This window comes from Protopterus annectens, chromosome 12.part0, assembly GCF_019279795.1.
Source record: "Protopterus annectens isolate FY-2018-M chromosome 12.part0, PAN1.0, whole genome shotgun sequence".
NCBI classification, from domain to species: Eukaryota; Metazoa; Chordata; order Ceratodontiformes; family Protopteridae; genus Protopterus; species Protopterus annectens.
Window position 1 is genome coordinate 402,686,404 of NC_056746.1, and position 27,954 is coordinate 402,714,357.

A 27,954-nucleotide genomic window follows, 5' to 3' on the forward strand; every position below is an offset into this window, starting at 1 on the left:
AAGGACTCAACATAACTATAAGGCAGTAGTCACTCTACCCCCAGGTCCTCAAGGAGGGGGCAGGAGGGAGGGTTTGTAAGAATTAAGGGTGAGGTGGACTACAGACATCTAACGTTGTGGTAAGTACATAACTTCTTTATGTTCTGTAGTCCTATCTCACCTTCATTCTTACACTTGGGACAGAGTTCCCAGCACCTTTATCTTGGGTGGCTCACTGGAAAATGCTCCTGAGTACTGTGGAACCAAAGGAAGACCTGTTCCTGGAAGCCATGTCCAATTTGTAGTGAGTAATGAATGTATGAGGTGAAGCCCATGTTGCTGCTGCACAGATGTTATCTATAGGAATTTTTGCTTGAAAGGCTACCGAGGTAGACACAGATCTGGTAGAGTGAGCTTTCACCTTGAAGGGAAGATCTTTGCCACTGGATGTATAGACAAAGGAAATGCAGCAGGAAATCCAGTGAGACAATGTGGTTTTTAGTAATTGGAAGGCCCTTCCTTGCATCTGAAAAGGAAATAAGCAACTGATATGACCTTCTGAAATTCTTAGTTCTCTCAAGATAAAAACACAATTGTCTATGCAAGTCAAGTTGGTGAAATCTGTACTCTGCCTTATTAGAAAAATTAGGGAAGAAAACAGGTAATTCAATGGACTGATTAATATTGGCCTGAGAAGAAACCTTAGGAACAAAAGAAGGGTTTGTCCATAAGGAGATCCCATCTCCGTGAAACACCAAATAAGGGGGCTTAATGGAAAGGGCTTGCAGTTCAGAAACTCTCCTTGCATATGTAATAGCCACTAAAAATATAGTTTTCCATGATAAGAACTTAAGGTCACAAGTTGCTGATGGTTTGAAAGGACTTTAAATAAGTCTATGGAGTAAAAAATTCAAATCCCAGGGTACCACCAGATCCATGACTGGAAGTCTTAATAAGGTGGCCTCTTTAAGGAAAGCTCTACACAGTTTATGCGTCATAAGGTTAGGGTCATTGGCCAAGTGAAAGGTAGAAATAGCTGCCAGTTGAACTTTAATAGTGGCAGCTGCTGAGCCTTGATGGAACAACTGAGTAAAGAACTCTAAAATGGCAGAAATGGGAGCTGTGTAAGGATCAAGGTTTCTCTCATGGCCCCAAAAGAAGAACCTTTTCCATTTACTGGTATAAGTCTTTCCGGTAGAAGGTTTGTGAGAAGATGTCAGAATATGTATAACCTCAAGAGAAAAGTCATGAAGCCTGACTAGGGATGGAAATGTAGCAGCCAAGCTGTCAAACTGAGGGTGTGGAGAGAGAGATGGAACACTCCTGATATGTGCATCAGCAAATCTGGCACTGGGTCCAGAGTCCATGGTTCATCCATTAGATGAGGTCTGAGGAAGGGCAACCAAATCTGTCGAGGCCAGTAAGGAGCAATTAGGATCATTTTGCTTCCCAAGGATATTGCTTTCTGAATTACCTTCGATATCAGGGGGAATAGTGGGAATGCACAGAGAAGTCCTGAGGGCCAATCGTGAATGAGTGCATCTCTGGGTGCCTCCCCTTCCGAGAGAATTAGGGTGAAGTAGCTGCTGCATTTGGCATTTAGGGGGGTGGCAAATAGATCGCAGCAAGGCTGAACCCATTTGCGAAAAATCTGTTCTGCAATGTATGTGTTCAGAGACCACTTGTGGGGCATCAGAATAGCCCTGCTGAGCCTGTCGGCTATCACACTGGATTTCCCCAGAATGTGCTTTGTGACCAGAAAACGTTGGGGAGACAGTGCCCACTCCCACACTCAAAGGGCCTCTCTGCAAGGGGGACAAGATTTGGTCCTTCCTTGTTTATGTACCACACCACCGACATATTGTCCAAGTGGATCGCAATTGTCCCTAGAGGGAGAAAGCTGTGAAGTGCTTGCAACTCCAGAAGCACTGCTCTCATCTCCAAGACATTGATATGCAAATGAGCCTTGTGTTCCTGCCATGTGCCTTGGACTGTTCTCCCTAGATAATGCCCCCTCACCCTATTTGGGAGGCAGCTGTGGTCACGGTGGCAATGGGGGGGGGGGTGGAACAAATGGTCTGCCTGTGGTTAGATGGCTGGACTGGGTCCACCAGCGAAGATCCTGTTCGCAAAATTCTGTTATCAGGATGGGGTGAGAAAGAGGTAGATGCTGCAGTGACCATTGGGCAAAAAGTAACCACTGCAGAACCCTCATGTGCAGTCTGGCTAATGGGACTAATGTTATTGTAGAGGCCATCGTCCCTAACAACTTGAGCACCATCTTTGCTTTTGCTTTCCTTAGAGGAAGTAAGCTCAAAATTTGTTCCCTGAGGTTCTGAATTCTCTCTATGGGAAGGTAAGCCCTCACTGAGGTGGTATTTATTTCGGCGCCAATAAAATTCACATGCTGAGAGGCCGATAATGCAGATTTTTGCCAGTTTATTGTAATCCCTAACTGCATTCAAGTTGAAATGGTAGCGTCCCTGGCCTGTAACAGTAGATGCCTAGTGGTGGCAGTCAGAAGCCAGTCGTCCATGTACGGAAACACTTGGAATCCCCGACGTCTCAAGTGAGCCGTTACCACTGCCATGCATTTGGTGAACACCTTGGGGGCTGTGGTGAGACCAAAGGGCACGGCACGAAACTGGTAATGACTGGCCCCCAGCCGGAAGCATAAGTGGCTCCTTGATGCTTTGTCCATTTTGATATGGTAGTACACATCTTGAAGATCTATGGAGCACATCCAAACACCTTTCCCTAACAATGGAAGTATCGACTATAAGGAGACCATTCGGAACTTGGACTTCTGCACAGATTCGTTTAATTTGCTGAGATCCAAGATGGGTCTCAACTCCCCTGTTCTTTTTGGCACCAAAAAGAATTTGGAGTAAGTCCCTAATCCTACTTGGCCTGTGGGAATGAGTTGGAGGACTCTCTTTACGAGCAACTTTTGGATTTTTAGAGCTGCTGAATCCCTGTCATTGGGTGGAACATCTGGGATTCATCTGATCCGAGGAGGGGGAAAAAAGAAGGGAATATGGTAACCTCTGGTAATTATCCTTAATACCCACTTGTCTTGAGTGATATCGTGCCAGGCTTCTGGGTATAAGGATATACGGCCCCCAACTGGCTCCAGAGACACACAGTCGGGCCTCCTTTCAGGAGTGCTGATAGGGACGACCACAAAAGGAATCATGGTCTCCCTGGTTCTGCGGGCCTCCCCTGCCTCTAGGGTGGCGTCTACAGTTATTTCCTCCTCCTCTGCCTCTGGAGAAGGAATCACCTTGTGCGTCCTGGAAAAAACTCCTCGACTTCTTGAACCACATTTTACCGCCTTTCTGCCCTTTAGGATAGGGTCTAGAGGTAAAGCAATTTGTAGATGTCTAAAGTAAAACACTTTCTTTCACTCCTGTTTCTGGGTTCAGGGAAGAGTACAAGGAAATCAATGGTCTGGCTTTAAGTAAATTCAAAAACAACCTTTGGCATAAAGGAAGGATTTGTTCACAGACTCAACCATATGAAAGCCTACAATTCATATACCAGTCTAGCTTTAGTCAATGCAATGAACAAAACAGTCTTCCGTGTAAGAAATTTTAAAGAACTGAATGCAGGTTCTAAAGGAGAGAGAGAGCGAGAGAGAGTGTGTGTGTTACTTTCTCCAATACAAAATTAAGATACCAAGGAAATTCTACCTGTTTTGTAGGTGGTCTAATGCATAATACCCCTTTCAAGAATTGCTTATCTGGAAATAAAGAAGAAAGTGTGGTTTTAAAGGCAGGCTAGCAAAATCAGCCAAAAGGTGTACCTTGATAGAAGTGTACACAAGGCCTGAGTTGAGCAATTCACATGGGTACTGAAGGACCAGGGGCGCCCCCTCTTGGAATGGATCTTGATCACTTTTATAGCAACAACCTGAAAATCTTTTCCAGCTGGCGAAATATGATTTCCTAGTAGCAGGTTTTCTTGCCTCCTTTAACAACTGTTGCATGTCTTCAGAAAAAAAAGTATGTAAATTGGATCAAAAACATATCATCTAAACAGTTAGATGGAGTATTTGAATATTAGGATGATTAAGAATCCCTTGTCATGAGTGAGCAAATCCACTGTGTGAAGAAGTTTTTGGTTATTGTCTCTGGCCAGATGCAAGAGAAAGAAAAGCAAACCAGTAGTTTGGGGTTCTTGTGCCTTCATAAATCAAACTGTCCCACAAATATCAGAACAAAGGATCTAAACTTGCTTCAGCCAATCTATAAAACAAGGTACAGAGACAGGTTCACTACTCAGCATCTCCCTCACCTCTGAAATACACTCTTCCTGCAGATAAAGCAGTGCAATACACTATCATCCTTCAAACAGGACCTAGATAATTGGATGGACATTCATAAATGCATCCCCAGCTTGACTGGCTTAGCCCTCCTTGAAAGGAGATGTACAGTTTCTGGTTAGAACTGACAAGGTGTAATGGTTACAAGACTCTTCAGCCTTGAACCTCCTATGATTGCAATGTTGCTTAGCCCAAATGGAGTTTAAAAGATGTATTTTTGGGAAGTGCATCTTACATACATACATACATACACACGTACAAATATTTCAAGCACGGACATTAATGCCCTTCTAGCCTGCCAAAATAGCAAAACAGGTGTTTCCACAATAAGTGTCCAGGCTATTCTTAAAAATATCTACACTAGTGCTTGCTTTAATGTAATTTGGTAGTCCATTCTGTGAATCAGTTGCTCTCTCAGTGAACCAATTAGTACACTTCTCATTACTATAGAATCTTCTAAACAGGTTGTATGATGATTCTGTACTACAATTTGATAACCCCAAACATTCTTAGAGGTAGATGTCTCTAAATGCCATATATACCTGAATAATGTCTCCTCTTAAATATCTATATGAGACACTGTACAAGTTCAGATATTTTAATCTTTCATAATAAGTTAAATTTTCACATCCATGGATGCCCTTGGTATATTTCTGCTATACTCTTTCCAGTTTACTCATACTTGTTTTCTTCTAAGGTTTCAATATTGTTATTCCATACTCAAGTTTGAGTCTAATGTAACTAACAAACAATGACTTCATCATTTCTTATTTTTAAGACTTTATAAATCTTTTTCATTAACCAATTGGTTGATATGATTAGAAAAACTCAAAGATAGATCTACCCATATATCCAGTCTTATATCTTTCCCATCTTAATTTTAAGAACAACATAGGATATAAAAGGGTAGAGAGGCACAGAGAAAGATTCAAATCCATGGGGAAACAGAATGCATCTGTCTTCCAGGCATTTTTGCAAGGTGTCTTGGACCAGAACTGTGCTGTAGTAGTCTGTTGAGACTGGAAGCAAAAAGTTCTACTTTGGGGAGTTTCTAACAGGTGGACAATCTTCTGGAAGACCTCAGGATGTAACATCCACTCATGAGGATCTATCTTGAATCTTCTCAAAGAAAATCCTATTTAATTCTGCTCTGATAGGATGTATGAAACCTAAAGAATGAAATTGTTTTGTATTGCCATCTCCCAGGTAATCATGACTAAACTGCAAAGGATGTAGGGTATCTTGTACCCATTGTTTGTTTATACACCAATTCTGACTGGTGGTGTCTGTTTTCACTAGTAAGGGTGCAGAAATCCACCACTAATTTAGACCTTTGAAGGATTTTATCACAGCAATCATTTCCTTGAGAGTTATGTGTTTGCACCTGAAATGAGGCTCTCCCATGCCCTGGACCTTGATACACTGAGACAGTACCCCCAGTGTAAAGGCCAAAGTGTTTGTTGTGAATGACTGAGCAAGGACGGGGATGAAGGGCAAGCGCCATAAGTGTTCCTTCTTGATGAAACTGAGCACAGGAACTGGAAAGGGTAAAGGATGAAAGTGCTGGACCCAGACTGATTTGAAGTACCACTGGATTATTTCATATTGAGTCTGGCAAATGGAAGCATTAGAATAGAAGAAGCCATGTACTGCAGAATTTTGAAGAATTCTAACCAAATTTAAGAAGTGGAGATGATGACAGGATACTTTCTCCAGTGGAAAAAAGGCATTGCTAGAGAGGTGTCTAGGAGGCATCCTAAGAAAACTAACCTGTGAGTTGGAGTTACATGTGACTTTTTCAAGTTTAGTCTGTAACCCAGGTTGCTGAAAAGATGAATAGCGAAGTGAAGAGCTGCTACAGTGTCTTGGACAGGGGGAGCTGAATTGAGGCAATCATCCAAACAGGTTAAAACATGAATGCCTTGTATTCTGCACAGGACTATGACAGGACAAGATTCAGTGAAAATCCTTGAAGCAGTGAAAAGACCAAGTAGTAAAGAAGTAAACAAAATGCAATCCCAAGGCAAAGAATCTTAGGTAACACCTGTGTTTTTTGTATACTGGAATGGGCAAGTAGGTATATTTGAGGTCTAGATTAACCAGAAAGACCAGAAAGACCATGGGAAATGGCAGAGTGAAATGTGTTTCCAACATGAGCATCCTGAATTATGGTACCAAAAGAAAGGTATTTCACTTTGAAAGGTCCAAAACAGGTCTCCATGTGCTTTCTTTTCTGGGAACAAAAATAATTTTTGAATAGAATTCTCTGCTCTGTTGGAATGGAGGTACTGCCATTATGACTCCCTGAGACAGCAAATCTAGTAACAAATGGATTTAGTTAATTGTTTTTTGAAGGAAGAAGGATCCCACCTTGAGATGGAAGGGATGCCCATTCTAGTTTGCAATTATTCTGGATTATTTTAGAAGCCATGTATATGAGGTTATTTATTTCCAGAGATGAAGGCAGTGGGAGAGATTGCCTGCAATTTAGGAAGGAGGGCGAGGGTGAGGGTGAAAGTATGTGTGTGTGTGGGGGTTGGGGGTGAAAAGAGGATTTTTTTTTTTTTTCGAAAGGGAGGTCCTTTTGAACCCTCTCCTTTACTTGTGAGTCATGCTGCCATTTTTTCTTATACTGCTCTTTAGCAGATTTTTGTTGTGAGGATTTAAAGGCTTTTGAAAAAAGGAGCCATAGGAAGAACTGTAATTCCTTAGGTATTTAGGAATGAGAAACAGAAATGGTTGTTTGACTCTTCACAATAATTTTCCCCTTTCTTCCAAATTATTAAGTACTTCACCTAATTAATTAAAAAAAAGTTCTGTCAGCTGGCACATTTAAAAGTTAGGCCTTTACATCATGAGGAAAATGTTGTAATATACCCATAGTATACCCATGTATACCTGTGCATTACTGTGTCTGTAGCAGCAGCCCTAGATACATAAGCACATTTAATAGAATGCTTATTGGCCTAGGAGGCAGAAGTTAACGTGGCAAGTAAATTAGATTTAATGTTTGAGTTAGACAGGCTAGCTAGGGATTGTTGCATATTTGCAAAAATGGGTAAAATATATGTAGATGTCTGGTCAATAGCCCTAAATGCCAGTGTGAAAGAGGTGTAGACTTTTTCCAAAATCCAGTAAAGTCATGGCTGTCCTTATCCTGTAGGACAAGATTAGTAGCAGAAAAGATCTGGAGCTTCTGCTCCTATTCAAAGAAATAACAACAGGGTTTTAAAAGAAAAATTTATGTTTATCAAGTGCCCTGCAGAAGAGTTATCTGCCTTACTGTATTTGAGTTTCTTTCTACTTTATTACCTTATTTTGCTTTTGCCTCTTTTAAAAGTACTCAATTAAATTTATTCTGCTGCCTTTATTACTGCTTGTTAGTAGCCTGATTAAATTGTAACTAAGTTTAAATTGGAACCTGTGCACTGAGAGAGAGCCTTACAAGACTATCTGAAAATATATAGAGCTGAGTATACTTTTCTGTATTATCCTGTATTGTAGAGCTAAATTGTTGCTTAGATATCTGTTGTCTTACTGTTCTGCATATACAGAGATCAGTATATATTTTTCTGGTTTTATAATTTGCACTGTGATTCCTCACATCTCTGTTGAAACTGTCTTCCCCACCCCCCTTCCCTGTTCTTGGTTGTAGTTTAAATTTGGTGGCTTTTGCAGTGCCCGCCTCACTGTAGATTTGATCTAGGACACTCCCCCAGTCCCATCTCTTTACCGCATTCTACCTAATAAACCCTTTCTGCACTTGCTTTTAGTCCTTTTTAATTTAATTACATTTTTTCAAACTGTGTGCGGACTAATATTACTACATACTCAAGTGTGCCAGCTTGCACTGCATGTGAATTGTTTTTACTACTGTTTTTGCTACTTTTCTGAAAAAAAAAATTGTAAGCCTGTTTCCTACCTTTCCTGTAATTAGTGTTCCAGATACAGATTTGCTGTATCCATGACTGTTTGTAAGCTTCTGAGCCCCCCACACCTTTTTGTGTTGGAGGGAAGCCTTCTAGCTTATCACTGGGAGTGGTAAGCATTGGGTAACCTGTCTACCACATAGGGAGTGGTTCTGGCCCAGAATTTGTAGTTATTGGCCGTTTGGGCGGTCTTCCATCTCTCTCAACTTTCTGATTTGAAGGCCTGCATTTGCACTTGTTTCTGTCCTGTAACTCCTGGGCCCATCTCATTTGCTCACTCAAAAAAAAAAAAAAAAATGTTATCTGCTTTTACTGTATTTATGTTTCTTCCTACTTTATTTTGCTTTTGCAACATCTTAATAGTACTCAATTGTATTTATTACTGCTTGGTGTAACTCATTCTAAGCCTTTTAGTTTAAGCACTTGGGCTTCAAACCAGTTGTTTTACATTAAGAAGGTTGGTGGTCTGCACTGTAGTGGCAGAACAGGTAGCTTACATCCTTCTGAGTTGGGAACTGCTGATTGAGGGCTCAGTGTCTGTTATTCTAAAAGTGTATTAATTCTGGTTTAAGCACTTGGGCTTCAGGCCAGTCATTTTACATTAAGAAGGTTCGTGGTCTGCACTCTTCTGGGAGGAGAGGCTGGACTCTGCCCTTCTGAGCTGGGAATTTCTGGTTAAAGGCTTATAGTGCCTGCATATTTGAACTGCTTCTTACTGAAATTGGTACACCTTGTTTGCTGTAGCATAGACTAGATTCAGGCATGCTGAATCTAGCTTTGTTTGTATAACTTGAGCACTAATCCAGGCATTCTTTAAAGTATTCAATTGTATTTATTACTGCTTGGTAGTAACTTGATTAAAGTGTAGCTATCATTCTAAGTCTTTTGGATTAAGCACTTGGGCTTCAGACCAGTTGTTTTACATTAGGAAGGTTTGTGGCCTGCACTGTGGTGGCAGGACAGGTAGCTTACATCCTTCTAAGTTGGGAACTGCTGACTGAGGGCTCAGTGTCTGTTATTCTAAAAGTGTATTAGTTCTGGTTTAGGCACTTGGGCTTCAGGCCAGTTATTTTACATTAAGAAGGTTTGTGGTCTGCACTTTTATGGGAGGAGAGGCTGGACTCTGCCCTTCTGAGCTGGGAATTTCTGGTTAAAGGCTTATAGTGCCTGCATATTTGAACTGTTTCTTACTGAAATTGGTACACCTTGTTTGCTGTAGCATAGACTAGATCCAGGCCTGCTGAATCTAGCTTTGTTTGTATGCTTGTTGTTTGTTTGCTTGTTATTTCCCTGAAATGCTAATTCCACCTAAAATGCGGCTTTTCAGCGCTTCTGTGGATCCCTAGTGATATCTGCATTGCTTACTGTACTTATTTCCTTGTTTCACTTGAAAGAAAGTTGCTGTTTGTTTTTGCATTTAAGTTACCTGTAACACATTGCATTTAAGTTACCTGGCACTTGCTCACTAAAGCAATTATATAAGTCAGCACTAAAAAATTAAAAGCACTACACCCTCACAAACTCCCCTTGAGTACCTTGTTCCCCAATTGGCCCTTTTTTTCAATTATAAAGGAATTCCCAATACTATTCTAGCATGTCCAAAGGTCAGTTGTCAATCTCCTCTCCGTTCCAGCTGGTGAATCTGGGAATCTTGAGGCAATGTTACAACTGCCTCATGTACACAGAAAACCCTCTCCTCCTCCCAACAAATTCCAACACATGTGAGAGATGCAACCATATAGCCAAACTGGAGGCTAAGCTCTCTCAACTCAGTACGTAACCAGTCAGGAGGAGAAGAAAACCACACTCACTACAATTCCAGTCTCACATAGACCTACCACGACAGCAAACCAAACACATAAACACACAAAAACATACTCGGGGGCTCTAAATAAAAATCTGCCTAAGCAGCAGAGACCTCCAAAGCAGACACCCAAGCAACCGCTACCCCAAAACAAAACACGTGCAACACATAGCTCACAAAGCCAGTGTGCCGAACTGTCACAGCCCTTAAGGCTAAACAACACACCTCATACACTTGTAATACGTGACTCTATCGTCAGGCACACTGACATCCTGCTCACCAGGCTGAACAAGGAGAAGGTCATGGTGAGCTGCCTGTTGGGCGCTAGGATCCGCCACATAACACAAGCACTCAGGTCACTCCAAGGCAAGTACAAATATGACTCGGTCATTGTCCATGCTGGTGTGAATGACCTGAGACGTACTTCCTGGACTACATGAAAAGAGACATAGAGGAGCTCTCTGAGCATGTAGCCCAGGCCGGTATGACACTGACCTTGAATAGCATCTTACCCTCACCAAGAATGATGCCACAATATGAAGACAAGATGATCAATTTCAACAACTGGCTTAAGTATTGGTGTCATTCAAAGGGGATCCAATGCCTGTCAGCCTGGGATGACATGCTCGACAAGCCACAATGCTTCGCTAGGGACAACTTGCACCTGTCACCCCTGGGCTTTCGGATATTGGCAAAGGCTCTTGCTTCCCCCATAGTGCCTTTTTTAGGCAAGGCTCAAAAGACAAACCCACCTCCATAGGTATCACAAGGGATAAGAAACTAAGAGTAATGCTACTCAACGCTAGAAGTCTAAACCTCAAGATGCATGCACTCAAAACTCTCCTTAGCATAGAGAACAGTGATATCTGTGCAGTAAGAGAAACCTGGTTTAAGGCTCCCGAGAGCACCTCAGCACTACCAGGTTATACCTCATACCATGCTTTTCGGCCCCAAAACTTGGACCGAACCACAAAAGGAGGGAGAGTATCAATATTCGTCAAAGATACCCACACCTCCAGGTTAGTGGCACAGCACGAAGCATCAGAGACTATCGATGTGCAACTAACAGTTGGTAAAACTGCCTTCCAGTTTATAGCCTGCTACAGACCACCCTCCCAAACCCAGGAATCCCACTCGGCCTTCCTGAGAACACTGGAAAATATGAAGGTCTCTCCAAACACCATTATATTGGGCGACTTCAACTACCCAAACACAGACTGGGAGCATTACTCTAGCTACAACACCCTAACCCAAAGGTTCCTAGAATTTATAAACTCAAATGCTATGGAACAACTTGTTACCACTCCCACAAGAGGAGAAAACATACTGGACCTGATCATCACCAACATGGGGGCTCTATGCTCCAGACCAGAAGTGCATCCCTCATTGGTAAGATCAGATCATAAACTGATCTCACTGGATATCCACATCCCGACCCCACCCCCTGCCCAGAAAACCACAGTGAAAAACTTCTCTAAAGCAAATTTCACACTCCTCAAAACCGAGGTGGAATCCTTCAAAGCCTCCGAGCCTGTGGAAAATACGGCCCAGACCGCAGAATCCTTTATAAACGCATTCTATGAACACCTTCAGGAATGCATGGATCATGCAATCCCAAATAAAACCAAGACCCAATCCTCCAAAGGCAGACGTCCTGTCTGGTGGACCCCAGCCATAAACAAACTATACAATAGAAGGAGGAAGCTACTACATGATAGAGCAAAATCCCAAAAGGGAAGGCATCTCTGATCAGTATTAGCAAAAACTACGGGCACTCATAAAATCGTCTAAGGCCAGCTTGAGAGAAAAATTGCACAGGACACTAAGGATAATCACAAGGCTTTCTTTAGTTATGTTAGGAACCTGGGTGGGAATTCCCAGATATGCTCAGAATTAGTCCAAAATGACAAAAATACACCGAACCCACAGGCATTGCCAACATCCTAGCTGACAGGGTCAGCGCAAACTTCTCCCCCCCCCCACCAAAAGGGCAAATATCTATCCCAGCAGAGTGCTGCCCCCCTGACATCTCAGATGCTCAGGTAAGAGCCGCCCTCTCCAAAGCAAAAAAACACAGCATCAATGGGACCAGACGGTGTCCCAGGCTGCGTCCTACATGAACTCCAAGAAGAGCTAAACCCAAACATAAAACTACTGTTCAATCTCAGCCTTACTACAGGATATGTACCCAAAGAGTGGCATGCAGCAACAGTGGTCCCTCTCCACAAAGGTGGTGCCTCAATGGATCCTGGAAACTATTGCCCCATAAGCCTGACTAGCTTGGTCTGCAAAGCTATGGAAAGGATCATCATGAACCTCATAAATAAAGATATTGGGGACCTACAGACACTGGATCCTACCCAGTTCGGCTTTGTTAAGGGCAGATCCTGCCTCTTAAACCTGGTCGATTTCTTTGAAACAGTCACCAAGGCCATTGACAAGGGGAAGGTGGTCCACACAGCCTACCTGGACCTCGCAAAAGCCTTCGATACAATACCCCACTTGGGCATTATAGATAAGCTCACCAGCTTAAATATAAACCCCTATGTCACTAGATGGGTTGCAAACTGGCTCAAGGACAGAACCCACATGGTTAGAATTGCTGGAGCCATGTCAGACTCCAAACCAGTTACAAGTGGCATCCCACAAGGCTCAGTCCTGGGACCTCTCTTGTTCGTTATATATTTCTCGGAGGTACAGGCCAACACGGAAGGACTGTGGCTGACCAAGTTTGCAGATGACTGCAAACTGGGCGCCATAATCGACTCTCCAGCCGACACAAACATCCTCCAAAAGGGCCTCATAGAAACAGACAACTGATGCCAGAGCCATGGCCTCAAGCTAAACGCCAAAAAGTGTATAGTCATCCCCTTTGGCAAAAACAAAGTGCCCACAAATTACCACATAGGTGGTAATCCATTAAGTACAGAAGAAGTAATTAGGGACCCGGGGACCCAAATTGATAGCAATCTCTCATTTGATAACCACATGGCCAAAGTGGTTAGAAAAACATTTTATATAGCCCACCTAATCATGAAGGGATTCACATCTAGATCGGGGAGGTCATTGTGCCTCTTTACTCATCCCTCATCAGGCCCATAATTGAGTACAATGCCCCTTTTGGGATGTACCTTACCAGACACCTGCAGCAACTTGAAAGACCCCAAAAGTACCTCACCAAGAGGATCAAAGGGCTCAAACAGATGCCATATGCTGCCCGGTTAAAGAAACTCCAGCTCTACTCAGTGGCATACTGCCTGCTCAGAGGCGATCTGTGCCTGACGTATAAAGCCATGTCCAACCCAGAATTAATGGACATGCTGCACCTCAGAAAATCCAAATCCCATCGAGCCACGGCCGAGAGACTTGAACCTCAGCACTGAGATAAATAGGACATGCTGGAGGGACAGATTCATAACCCAGAGGCTCCCTTCACTCTGGAATAAAAATCCCAGTCCAGGTTAGGCAGAGTCCCTCATTGACTCTCTTCAAGAGGAATCTTGATGAGTGGATGGGAGATCGTAGGTTTACCCCGGGTATCACTTCTGTGTCACTGTTAGACAGAGGCACAGTATACTAACCTCGAAAAAGGGCATAGCAAAATTAATTTAAAATGGGTGGCGAAAGCCAAACACACTCTGGCTAGGCTTATAAATGCCCTAGGGCAGATAGCCTAGTATGAACCTATGAACCTATGAATCTGGGGAGACAGAAGCTGAAGCAAAGGCATCCTCTAAAGGTCCCAGAACAGAACTGATGCCAACTGGTTTGGGAGAATCCATAGTTAATAAGTCATAATATTGTTTCTGAAATTCTGAGACCTCCTTACCTTCCCACTTAAAGTGTTCTTTGATTTTTTTTAGATTATATCCCCATAATATAGTTCTTCATTGGGAGAATATGAAGAGAGACTGCATTCAGATTCTGACTCAGAGGAGTAGGGAGGGATAACTGGGAAGCACAGTCCAAAAACCTCAATATAAGATTCGGATAAAGCTTCTTTTGAAGAATAAGAGGGTATTCTCTTTCTCTTAGCTGGAGTGGGAGCTATAACAGAAGGCTGAGGAGACTAAATTGCTTTAAACAAGCCCTGTGCAAAAATGCTCCAATCCTCCTGGGAAGTTTTCTGTACTAAATGGGGTAGAAAGAGGAGATACGTTTACTTTTCATGTTCTCTTCTTAGATGTTTTGAGCCTTATGATATTAAGAGAGGAATACATAGACTGGAACCCTTAAGTGACCAAACAATGCCCTCTCTGTCTCACCAGTGCCGCTTTAGAAATGTTCTTTTTCTTTTTCTGCTGAGGCGAGAGGTCCACTGAAGGGGAGTCTGTCACCATGTTAACATCCACCAAATCCTTGAGATGCCTGATCTCAAGACATTTTTTATTGAATCTAGCCTTTTCCTTAAAGTTTAGGAGGAATGGAAAAGCAAACTGAACAGGGTCTAACTTTGTGCTGTTCACTTAGACAAAAACACAGTAGGTATGGGCCTCCTTATAAGGAATCAGTACACCACAAGAACATTTGCTCTTTCTGACAGACATAAGACATTTTTATAAATCTTTTTTTACAGAAAAAGGAAGGTTCACCCATGAGAATACTTGCCTGACCAAAAACTATAGCCAAAGCAGATTACCAATACTCACACCACTAAACTGACAAGAAGTCTGTGTAAATATACACATGGTAAGAAAGTTCTGGATTATACAAGTAATCTCCGTGGTATCCCTGAAGTCTCAAAACAACCCACTAAAGTGTAGTGGGTCTAAAAACAAAACAGTGTAAGAAACTTCTCTGTGTGGAAGATTTTCAGTCCATATATTTCTAGTTAATCACTGTATATTAATCAGATCAGACAATAGTAGTAGAAGTAGCAAATGTAAACTCGTCAAGTCAAAAAGTAATAATAGAAAATATATAATTCTACAGCATTACTAAGTATTCGAAGTAATCCAAGCAAGGCAAGTCTGTTTCCAGTCGAAAATCCTTTATTACAGACACAGACAAATGATCTAAGTAACAACACAATAGAGTAATAATTTCCTCTAAGCTTTCTAAATATATATATACTTTTTATCAGGGGCATGGGAGTGGTTTATTGTGCTGTAAAACAAAGTGTTATTGGTACACGTTAAATTCACATGTTTTACAGCACAATAAACCACTCCCATGCCTGATAAAAAGTATATATATATATATATATATTTAGAAAGTTTGTGAGGAAATTATTACTCTATTTTTGTTTTACTTGGCTCGCTTGCCTGTGTAATTAATAAAGGATTTTCGACTGGAAACAGACTGCCTGCCTTGCTTGGATTACTTTTGAATACTTAGCAATGCTGTAGAATTATATATTTTCTATTATTACTTTTTGACTTGACGAGTTTACGTTCGCTACGTCTACTACTATTGTCTGATCTGATTAATATACAGTGATTAACTAGAAATATATGGACTGAAAATCTTCCACACAGAAAAGTTCTGGATTATAGTGCACCCATACATCTCTCATACAAGCATATAATCAAATGTTAACAGTGAATGTACGGTGCATAAGAAAGCAGCCAAAAGCTTTGTACACTGGCTGGATGAGCAATATAATTTGCAGGATGCATGCCATATAGTCATGGTTGCTGCAACAGTATCTAATGAAGACCATCAGGGAGATACAGGACGTTTCAGACAAATTAACATTTTAAATACAACTATGCAAGCTAGAGTTCTTCAACAAAACCCCAGTATCTATGTAAAACATTTCCAGAAATAAAAATGTCTGAGTTTGAGAAGTACGTAAATACTGTTGTAATACGTAGCACAACTACATTTATTTATTTATTTTATTTATTTGACATTTGTTAACCGGATTAGTCCAGCTGAGCCAGTAGCTCATTTTCAGTGAAGACCAGAGGAGAAAAGCTCCATGGTAATTATATACATAAATGTATACTACGATATATAGTCTGAGTTAATACAAAAGGAAAAATACAAAAAAAAAAAATAGCACAAAGAATACCGTTTGAAAGTTAATTGAAAGAAAGTAGCTTCTTTGACTGTGTAGAGAAAAAAAATATTCACAGAACTACAGGAACCATCAGTGCATTTTAGTGCTTGACTTTACTTTTACTTATACTTTTGGACTGAAAACCTAGCACCTTTCAACTTGTTGGCTTGAACAGCATAAGAATCTTTACATACCTCAATTCTGTTGAACTCATCAAAACATGCCCATGCTCCTGCCTGTGCGAGCCCCTTGAAAAATTTACCCATGGCTTTGTAATCCAGACCATCTGAGCAATTAAAGACCACACACTAAGATGTCATAGAAGAAAAACAAGAACAGGTTATACAAACAGTAATACCATTTTGAAGGTATAAGACAAAAGACAACTTATGCAAATACTAACATATTTAAAACAGAGCTCCAGAAGAGAAATTAATAGTTGTGATTATGATTAAAAGAAATCTGAACTGAGTAAGAAAGGCAGTTTTGTTACAGTAGAAGCTGACTTTAGAGAACTGATACATTTTATTACCATTCTGTTTTATAAACCCTGTACTGGGATTCATAGATAATATCATTAGAAAACAATATAGTGCATAATGCATGTATTTTCTACTCCACAATTCTGTACTGTTATCAAGAAATGAAATATATCACAGTGTTTTAAAGTGGCTTATCAACAGAACATAAACTACTATGACTTTCATCAGTTTAATTAAATTCACAATGTAACACAGGCAAAAAAAGAAGTTATGTACTCACCATAACGTTCTATGTTTGTTGTCCATCCCGCCATTCATTCTTACTTGGATGGGTTCGGAGCCGATCCTCGGCTCCAACTCAGCTGAATACACTGCTGGAAGTCTCATACCTGGCTCGTGGCAAGGTAGGTATCCCATGATGCAGTGGTGCAACTCTCCACCTCTTGCTTGCTGCTAACAGTACTAATAAGTAATATACTGGTATGACCCCATGTCAAGGAGAAACAAACAGAGTCAAAGGACCTCACGTATAAGAGGAAGATCACCACCAGGTCCTCTAGGAGTCCTTGGACAGGGGAGGAGGGGGGGTTTGTAAGAATGAATGGAGAGATGGACAACAAACATGGACTGTTATGGTGAGTACATAACTTTTTTATGTTATGTTTTCCTATCTCGCCTTTATTCTTACTTGGATGGGACAGCGTCCCTAGCACCTTTTCCCCAGGTAGCTCATGGGAGTACACTTCTTAGCACAGTGGAACCAAAGGAGGCCCTGTCCTTGGAGGCCAAATCCACTTTGCAATGAGTGATAAACATATGAGGATTGGCCCAGATGGCTGCAGCACAAATACTGTCCATAGACATTATGGCCTGAAAGCAGAGGATGTAGGTAATGCTCTGGTTGAGTGACCTCTAATTCTGAATGGTAACTTTTTATTATTGGAGGTGTAGATAAAGGTGATACAACTTGAAAGCCAATTTGAAAGGGTGACTTTAGACACTGGCATACCCTTTTTTGCCTCAGAGAAAGAGATGAATAATTGATCGGATTTCCTGATATCTTTAGTTCTATGCAAATAGAATCCGAGCTGTCTATGCATGTCCAATTTGTGGAGTTTATACTCTGCCTTGTTGCTATGATTGGGGAAAAACACCAGGAGCTCAATAGAGTGATTGATATTGGATTGAGAGCAAACCTTAGGTATAAAGGATGGATTAGTTCGTAGCGATACCCTATCCTTATGAAAGATCAGATATGGAGGTCTGATTGATAGTGCTTGCAACCCTGAAACTCTTCTGGCAGATGTTACAGCTACTAGAAAGATGGTCTTCCAGGAAAGAAATTTTAGGTTCACAAGATGAAGAAGGCTCGAAAGGTGGCAATGTTAGTTGAGATAGGACAAAATTTAAATCCCAAGGAAAAATTGGTTCTTCAAAAGGAGGTGTCAATAAGGAAGTGCCTTTTAAAAAAGCTTTACACATTCTGCATGACATTAGGTTAGGAGTATGGTCACCAATGTGCAAATTCGAAACTGCAGCCAACTGAACTTTAATAGTTGTTGCAGCCGAGCCCTGCTGGAAGAGTTTGACAAGAAATTCTAAAATGGAGTGAACTGGGACAGAAAAAGGGTCAGTGCATCTAGTTTGCACCCAGTTAGAGAATCTTTTCCACTTGTTAGTATATAGTTTTCTAGTAGAATCTTTATGAGAGGACATCAATATGTATTTGATTGATGGAGTGAAGTTTTGAAGACTGACTAAACTGGGAAGTGAAGCAGCCATGCTGTCAAGTTGAGGGTGTGGAAAGAAGGATGAAGTCTTCCTGACATATGTGTCAGAAGGTCTGGAACTAGGTCCAGAGCCCACAGCTTCTCCTGAAGATGAGGCCAGAAGAAGGGGAACCAAATCTGCCAAGGCCAATATGGGGCAATGAGAATCAGCCTGCTTCCCAAGGATTTTGCTTTCTGGATGACCTTGGGTATGAGAGGAAATGGGGGAAAGCATAAAGAAGTCCCGAGGGCCAATCATGAACAAGTGCGTCTCTCGGTGTCTCCCCCGGAGGAGGAATTAGGGCAAAGTAGCTGCTGCACTTCGCATTCATTGGAGTGGCAAAAAGATTGCAGCAAGGCTGGCCCCATTTCCGGAAAATCTATTCCGTTATGTTCTGGTTCAGAGACCACACATGAGGCATTAATATTGCCCTACTGAGCTTGTCCGCTATCACACTGAATTTCCCCAGGATGTGCGTTGCTCCTAGAAAGCATTGGGAAGAAATTGCCCACTGCCAAACTCTAAGAGCCTCTCAACAAAGTGGGTATGATCTGGTTCCTCCTTGTTTGTTTATGTACCATACCACCGACATATTGTCCGACTGTATTGCAATTTTCCTAAGTGGAAGAGAGATGTGGAGTGCTTGCAACACCAGAAGCACTTCTCTCATCTCTAGAACATTTATATGCAAGTGGGCCTCGTGGTCTTGCCATATACCTTGGACTGTCCTTCCCAGATAATTCCCCCCACCCTATCTGGGAAGCGCCTGTGGTCACTGTAGCAAACAGGTTGTTGTGGAATAAAGGGTCCCCCGAAAGTCACATGCTTGGACCGAGTCCACCACCATAGACCCTTCTTGCATGACTCCGTTATTCTGATCAGATGGGACATAGGAAGTTCTTGAAGCAACAGGAGCCATTGAAGGATCCTGATATGCATCCTGGCGAGAGGAACTAGAGTTATGATTGAAGCCATTGTCCCTAGAAGTATCAGAACTACCTTTGTCTTTACCTTGTCATTTGGAAGAAGGTGAAGTATTTGCTATCTGAGGGCTGAAATTCTGTCGGCTGGAAGATGCTCACAGAGACGGTGTCTAGGTTTGCACCTATGAAGGTAATATGCTGACAGGGCAACAAGGCAGATTTTTGTAAATTGACTGATGTAACATCCCTAGCCTGTTGGAGTAGATGCTTGGTGGTAGCAGTTAAAAGCCAGTCATCCAGATACAGAAACACTTGAAATCCATGACATCTCAAGTGAGCCGTTACTACTGCCATGCACTTTGTGAACACTCTGGGGGCTGTAGTGAGACCAAAGGGCAGAGCTCGGAACTGATAATGACTGGCTCCCAGCCAGAAGCGCAAGTGACTCCTTGATGCTCTGTCCATTTTTATGTGGTAGTACACATCTTGGAGGTTTACAGAGCATATCCAATCATCTTTCCCTAAGAAGGGAAGTATTGACTGCAGTGTCACCATTTGGAACTTTGACATTTTGATAGATATGTTCAGTTTGCTGAGATCCAATATGGGTCTCCAGTCCCCTGTTCCTTTAGGCACCAAAAAAATCTTGAGTAAGTTCCAAATCCTTTTTGGTCTGCGGGGACTTTTTGGATTACTCTTTTGTCTAGCAACTTTTGGATTTCTATAGTTACCTACTCCCTTAGACTGGGTGGAACATTTGGGACTGTTCTGATCTTTGGGACAGGATGGCAAAAAGGAATGGAATATTCTCTGGATTTTATGCTTTGTACCCACTTGTCTTTTGTGATACTTTGCCAGGCTTCTGGTTACAAAGATAAATGTCCCCCGACTGCCTCCAGAGTACAGCAGATGGGCCTCTTTCAGGAGCACTGATAGGGACGTCAGCAAAAGGAATTACAGTCACCCTGGTTTTGCAGACCCCCCCCATCTCTAGGACGACGTCTACCATTGTTGCCTCCCCCTCTGCCCCTGGGGAAGGATTCACCTTGAGCATCTTAGGAAGCTCCCTGGGATCTTTTGAACCACATTTTTCCACTCTTCTGACCTTTAGGGTAAGGTCTTGAAGGTACTGAATAACGTACTCCAATGGCAGAGAGAGTTTTCTCTTCCTGCTCACATCTGGTGAGTGTGTCTTTAACTTTGCATCCAAAAAGTGAGGAACCATCGAAAGGGGCATTAGTAAAGGTAGACTTAAAAGGTTCCACAAAATTACACAAGCACATCCAGGAGTGTCTCCTCAAGGAAAACTCCTGAACCCGCTGCCCTACTCGCTCCATCCGCTGCATAAGATATCAGTCTCATGGAGAAGTTAATGATAGAATTTAAGGTGGACAGCTGGGAGGAGACTTTCTCAGTCACCCCCGCAGCCAGTGAACCTTGTAGAGTGGTTTACCTTTACTTGTGCATATTGCACACAGGCAAACAGCAACTGGGCAAAAGGCAGTTTGCAAGATTTGCAAATGCCGAATGGAAAAAGGTTCGAATATGCAATGAGCGAATGCACATTCGACATTGTGGGGAGGATTGCACTATAGTGAGGATCGGGAAATGGTCCCTTTCCCCACTGTAGTGTGATCTCGGAGTTAGAATATTAAAGTAGGGGAGTGTGTGTGTGTGTGTGTGTGTGTGTGTGTGTGGGGGGTGCACTGGGGCTTGACCCCCTGCTTTACACTTCTTTTTTTTTTCGTTCGACATTAATGTTCGAAAAACAGCGAATCTGGTTTTCGATTTGCTGTTTTTCGAACATTAAGGACTGTCGCCATTTTCACGCTTGTGTTTTCGAGTTGCTCATATGAGCATGTGAACCATACCTCTCAACCTGGAAAAATCAGAAATCTGGACAAAGGCCCATGAAAAATAGGTACAAATCTGTACGCTGATTAAAATAACATTTGCATACATAATTATGTAACCCCGCCCACTCCAATGGAGTTCTGGGATACCAGCTTTTAAACACAAACTGAAAAACAGACAAAATATTAAATACAAAATAAACAGAATAGTGATTTCTTTATATTAACATTAGAACTTGTACCATCAAACTTTGAGCTCGTGAAAAAAACTGAGACAATTTTCTTTTATAAAAATAAAATTAACTACTTCTATATTAAATTGCTACCTGCAGAGTTCTGCTGTCATTAACTGACTGACACTATTCTGAAAGCCACAAATAAAGGAGAGTCAACAGAATCATTTTCATAAAACTACTCAAAAACATATCGGAATCCCTTGGACTTGAAAGAGCAGCAGAACTGACACAGACTAATTAATAAAAACGTTCTCAAAGAAAAATCTTCTAACAGCCAGTTTACAGAAAGAGTTGTAAACTGCTAGAATAACTTGCCATCACACATTAAAGACAGCCAATATTTAGAAGCTTTTAAAAAAAATCACTGGATATCTATTTCTACAAAGTCTGTTATCAGTATTAAGAAGCTGTTTCAGCATTTGGCCCATGCTTGTTTTTAAACCACTCTGAAAGACTTCCTAGCTAAATTCTGGGCACATAGTCATGCCTGCATGGTCGCATACACACACGCCTCCCTACCCAGTTCCACAAACACGCATTTCTCTTTCTCTCAGCAATACACTTGAGAATTAAGTAAACACACCATAATGTAGTCCTTAAATTTCTCTCGGCAGGGAAGTGCACTTGAAAATTAAGTAAAATAATGTTGTCTCTAAGTTTCTCTAGGCAGTACACTTGGGTAGAGAATTAAGTAAACACACTTGTAATACAATACAGAAAGTTTCTCACATTCAAAATAATGCAGTTTCTCTTGGCAGTAAACTGTACACTCGAGCAGAGAATTAAGTAAACAGTAACAGCTTAAGGAGCCAGGAAGAAAGCTGTGCATTGAATAAATCCGCAGACCAACAGTAACCAAAATAATGCAGTTTCTCTTGGCAGTACACTTGAGCAGAGAATTAAGGGAATTGTGGCACCCCTTTATTTAAACCCCAAAACTCGGTAAAAAACGAATAATTCGGCATGGTTGAGAGGTCTGATGCGAACCACTGTGATTTGGCTTAATAAAGGTAAACCTTGTAGAGTATGTCTTAGCTCTTTCAGGAGATCTCTTTCTAGCCTTGTGAAGTGTGTGAGGTAGTTCAGCGATCGGAGTGTAAAAGTTGCTGACGAAAAGATACGTTTCCTGTATCTCTCCATTGTTCGAGAATCTTTGTTTGGAGGATGAACAGATGAGGGTGTCTCAGAAAGTTCCTTCTTGGTGGTTGCTGCCACTACCATAGCATCTACAGGCACACCTTTTGCAAGAAAATCTTTTCCAGTGGGGGCTGATAAAAACTTGTTTGGCCTCCGAGGGACTGGTTCCATAGTGTCAGGTGACTCCCATGCCTTTCAACTGTCCAAGTCCATTAGCTCATCAAAAGGCAGAGGCTGAAGGTTGAGATCCAAAGGCCTTCAGGTACACCGACTCCTCATCAGAAGCATTGATGGTTTTCCAGCCGTCTCTCTGCTTTAGGATCTCAAGGATATAGATATCTTTAGAGGACGACTGTGGGGACCCTTCTGACTCCTCGAGGTCAGTGTCTGAGGGGACAGACTCATCAGGGGAGTCTAAATGCTTCCTCTTCCATGTCCACTTTGGAGGGGGGGGTCCTCAGAAGGGTATTCTGGGGAGGCCTTGGAATTGAGGGGTTCTCCCACTGGGGGTTCCTGAGGCTCTGAACCTCTGCTGTCCTGTGGATGGGGTGGTGCCAAGACAGTAGCTGGTGCCTTGGGGGGATGAATGCCAGTATCCTTGTGTAGAGCTGTACAGGGGGACAGCACACTCCTCATCAGCTCAAAAGCAGAACCCACTGGTTCCGAGGATATCTCCAGCTCTGAGGAGGCAGAGGATACCCCCAGCCCCAGAGAGACCAGCTCCGAGGCTGATGTAGGAACCAAGCTCACTGACGCCATCCCACCGAGAGGTAGGCTCAGAACTGAAGAAGTTCGGATCCCGGGATCTCCCCAGGGCCAACCGGAGAACCCCGGCTCCTTGACACCCTGGATGGTGTCGACAGCATCGGAGCAGATATCAGTTCCGTAATCTCCAAAGGGGGTCCCAGAACCGATGGTTCCACAGCAAGTGGTACTTGGCACTCCAGCTCTGAAGATCCAGCATGGCTTGGAGGAGGAACAGCAGTGGATGTAACAGTCTTAGATGGCTCCGAAACCTGTTGGGTGAGAGCCAAGAACAATTTAGCTAGCGCCAGCAACTTCAAAAGTCTGCACACCACACGCTCCATGTCATCATCAGATAGGGTCCTAGAGGACCTGGAGGATACAGCTGGTGAATGATATCTCTCCAAAGTGGGAGATCTCAAGGTAGGGGAGACTGGTGGAATATCAATGGACCGGCACTGAGACATGATTTCTTTTGGCTCCGAAGACCTTGGAGCCAAAGAACCAGGTTTGACAATAATAATATCTCCGTTGGTTCTGAAGCCTGTGAAGCCAAGGAGGTAGAAGGCTTTGAAATTTTAGACAATTTCTCAGGGGGCTCTGACTGAGCTGAAGACACAGGAGATGGTCTTTTAGTTGGTTTGTCTCTCTTAGAAGAAGAAGAGAATGAAGAAGAAGAAGCACTCTGTAGAGTTTCGTCAAAGGTCAGTTTCAAGAGCCCTTTGACGATCAATTTCTTTTTCCTCTTCTGCAACACACGTGCGCTAAAGGAGTGGCAGAAAGTGCAATTTTCCTGGTGATGGATAGCTCCTAAACAACAGAGACAAATGCTATGTCCGTCTGTAACAGACATTTTCTGGGTGCATTTTTTACATTTTTTTAAAACCTGAAGGTTTATGTTCTTTCTCCCTGGTGTCTTTGGACATGTTAGGAAGAAGAAGGTTCTATAAGAATAACAAACACCACTTCTAGAAATATAAAAAGAAACACATTAATTTAACAAACACAGCACATCTAAGGAAAATAATTATAACTAGCTATGCTCTGACTAAAACAAGCACTAGGACCTCTAATTTAAATGGACCTACACAGGTATAAAAGATATAGAATACACTAACACTGCTACACACTACTAGCTCTCTAATTTAAACGAGCTAATGAACTAACCAAGCTAATAAACATGAAACAACACACAACACTACAGGTAGGTTTTAAAGCACCACTACAGAAAAAACTACGGGATACAAGTACAGACCTGCAAAAAAAATGACGGCCAAGCAGAAAGCACACAACAGCGGAAAAGGAGATAAACTAAGCTACACATTAAAGCTAAAGTTTCACGGCACACAGTAAACTAACTAATGCATAAATCCTAACTAGTTTAAACTAATAAAATGCAGAAGACAAAAAGCTTAGCCACAGCCAAGAAGAGAACATCCAACCTCGTAAAGCGGCAAATGAGATCTGGGGATTTGCACCACTGCACCATGGGAAATCTACCTTGCCACGAGCCAAGTTTGAGACTTCCAGCTGTGTATTTGGCTGAGTCGAAGCCAAGGATTGGCTCCAAACCCATCCACGTAAGAATGAAGGTGAGATAGGACAACATAACATCAAACATTTAATAATAACTGACACTTAAATAGCAGTTTTCAGTAGGGCAAGTTGTTTTCTGCTGGCAGCAGGTGCATAAATAATTTGTTTCTAATAATCTAATTTCATGTTTTCAATATGCAAGAATAAACAATGGGAAGAAAAATAATATTTTAATACTGAATGTATGCTGAAAAGGGAAGCAAAAATTGGAAGAACAAGACTGTTGTTAATTTTACTTGTTAAAAAGCATGGAGTAACTTTTCCTCCTTAGTAGATTTGATAGTGTGAGATGTACCTTAAAATATTATAAAAAGTATAATGGAAAAAACAGTGTGAGACAACACAGAAACAGATGGAGAGTGTGAAAGAATTAAAAGAGCATGGAATGAATAACAATGAGTTGAAGCAATAACAAAGCATTAAATTCAAGAAGTCTTAGCATGCATTAAAACCTTACTTTATGCCTTTTATCAACACTGATTTGACAAAAACAGACCTGTTCCTAAATGAACTTGTTTTCTTCAGCCACTCCCTCATATACATAAAATAATTAAATCTACTAATGGGTTGCACCAATAAATACCTGGATAGACTCAGCAGGGGTGGGCCAGCTATATCTTTGCTAAAACTGGTGTTGCCTGATCAAATGCTGACAATGCTAAATTTATGAAGATATCATGTTTATAAGTTGTCTTTATGTAACTATCTGTGCCATGTTAAGGAGCTGAACCATCACATCTATTTTTCAACCATAAAGAGGAAATTAGATAAGCATGACACTATGCTTTGGCAAACAATGATCTATAAGGCACAAGTCAAGTGAAGACAACAATGTATGTGCCTGGTTCTTTGTTATAAAACATGGTGTGGCTTCTCTTCACTATCTTCGGATGAAGGGCGGGATTGCAACAAATCAAAAGGACTTGGGTTTAGCATTGAGAAAGATAATCTTCTGAGACTTGGAAGGATTTTAAAGTTCATGTTTCCACCTTGGATACCTCTCTTCCATCTAGAAAAGGTACTGTATCTAAGAAAACGTACGCCATAGTATATAGTGTACCTGGCACTATTGGCCCGATGACTAGTGGTATTAGAAAATAAACTTTTTAAAATTAAAACTTAAAGTGTTTAGAGTTGAAAATTGTTCCACAGGGTTTACAGGTGTCTAAATTCACGTTTGGTTTAAATAACAATGACATTATGTTTAATGAATTTGCGCAAATGTTTGACAGACACTGGTTTGAACTTATGAATATGATCATTAAGTGAAATGTGGCTAATAGCAACGGTCTTTTTCAAGAGGCAGAACAACTTAATGTTAAAATTAGGAATTATTTAAGTTTTGAACAGTGGGGAATGTATTATAAGTCAGTTTTAAATGTTGAAAATAACTGTAATGCTGGTTTTAAATGATACAAAAGAAACTGGAATGGAATTTGGATCACTACCCCAAACAAGACGTACATGTAATTAAAAAAGGTATGAATCGTAAAAGCTTTGACCAAAGACCTAAAGAGGTGAATAATGGGCAAAACCATTATGAGGGAGATAGGGGTAATTCTCATTTTTTTCCTCCCGAGGGGGAAACAAAACAACAGGTAACAGAATTATCCAAGAATATGAAGAGAGACATATGAATATTACCCCAGATAATAGATTTGGGGCAGGGTGATCCAGTTATTGTTACTTTATATGGCATAGATTTTTCATACCAAGAATACCATATGTACAACTACACAGATAGGAATATTACAAAGGAATATTTTGCTTTATTTCAAAAAGGAGTTAAATTTGTCCCCTCTACACAGTTGGATGTGATAGATACCCTCATAGAACTCAAATTAGTTATAAGAAAACTAAATGTATCCATTTATTTTAAGGAAAAGGGTGGATTGGTTGAATATAAAAATAAAGGTCATTTTAAGAAAAAAGTATATTTAATCCACAACTCAATCCTACCTTACAAGTTTTTGAAAAATCAGTTACAGAAGATGTATATATATATATATATATATATATATATATACTTTTATATACTTAGTAACAATAAAGGTAAAGGTTACCCTTATAATTGATTAAAATGAGTGAGAATTATTGAATACGTTAAGACACGACAATCCTGTCTAAATTATGAAACACAACAAGGGAGGGGGAATGGTTTTATTTAATACTTTTGATTATTCAGGAGTTATGTTTAAGTTACTTTATGACAAAGATACTTACTCCTCGATCTCACAAAATGAGATTAATATAGCTTATCAAAGAATAGATTCTTTTTTAGAGGAGTATCTTGTGGACCAGATCATTTCTAAAGCTACATATTTAGCCTTGAAAGTGGAGGCTCCCGTTGTCCTTACCTTTTTTGGAATTCCCAAAATTCATAAGAATGTAGGGAACCTCTGTTTATGCCTATAGTGACAGCTAATGTATCCATTGCCAGTAGGTATCGATAGGTGGCTTAAACCAATTTATGGAGAAGTCCCACATCTTCTTGTTGATTCCTAGGATTTTTTTGGGAGACTGAAGGAAGATATTTGGTCAAAAGATTTAATCTTCCTTCTATCAATATCAAGGACCTTTTTACTTTTATTCCCAGGGATAAAGGGATGGAATTCTTTTATGATAGTTTGTATCAGCATACACATTTTTTGGGAGGGGTGAAATAAGACTTATAGAGGAAATGATGGCTTTGGTGTTAGACAATAATTTTATATTTTTTGAGGGAGAATTTTTTAAACAGAATAGGGGTGTGGCCATGGGAGCCTCCTGTGCTCCCATATATGCAAATTTACTGCTACTGGAATGGGAAAATCAAGCAGTGTTTAATTCTACATTTTTTCAAAATATAGCTCTCTAAGTTTGGTTTCCGGATGACATTTTTATTTTATGGAAGGGATCAGAGGAGAATATCCATAAATTTGTGGAGTATCTTAATAATTCTTCAGAATTTTTGGAATTTACATTTAATTTTAATAGAAGGGTAATTAATTATATGGATACTTTCACTGAATATACCTCTAGTGGTTTTAAATCAAAAATTTATACAAAAGCAAAATGTAGCAATTTGTACTTGGATTTTACAAGTTTTCACCCTTTAAGCCATAACAAGAGTTTTATAAAGGGACAATGTATAAGAAAGAGTAGCTAAAATGACTTCCCAAAGACTGGACTTA

At 41.0% G+C, this 27,954-nt stretch overlaps 1 protein-coding gene across 1 annotated transcript in view; it reads right to left on the minus strand.

The window, feature by feature from the left end:
• Positions 1-27,954, minus strand: part of DNAH3 (dynein axonemal heavy chain 3) — a 2,217,123-nt gene that overhangs the window by 804,220 nt on the left and 1,384,949 nt on the right. Inside the window, exon 30 of the mRNA XM_044089509.1 lies at positions 16,235-16,348. Within this exon, the coding sequence (XP_043945444.1) occupies positions 16,235-16,348 (114 nt within the window). The remainder of the gene's footprint in view (positions 1-16,234; positions 16,349-27,954) is intronic.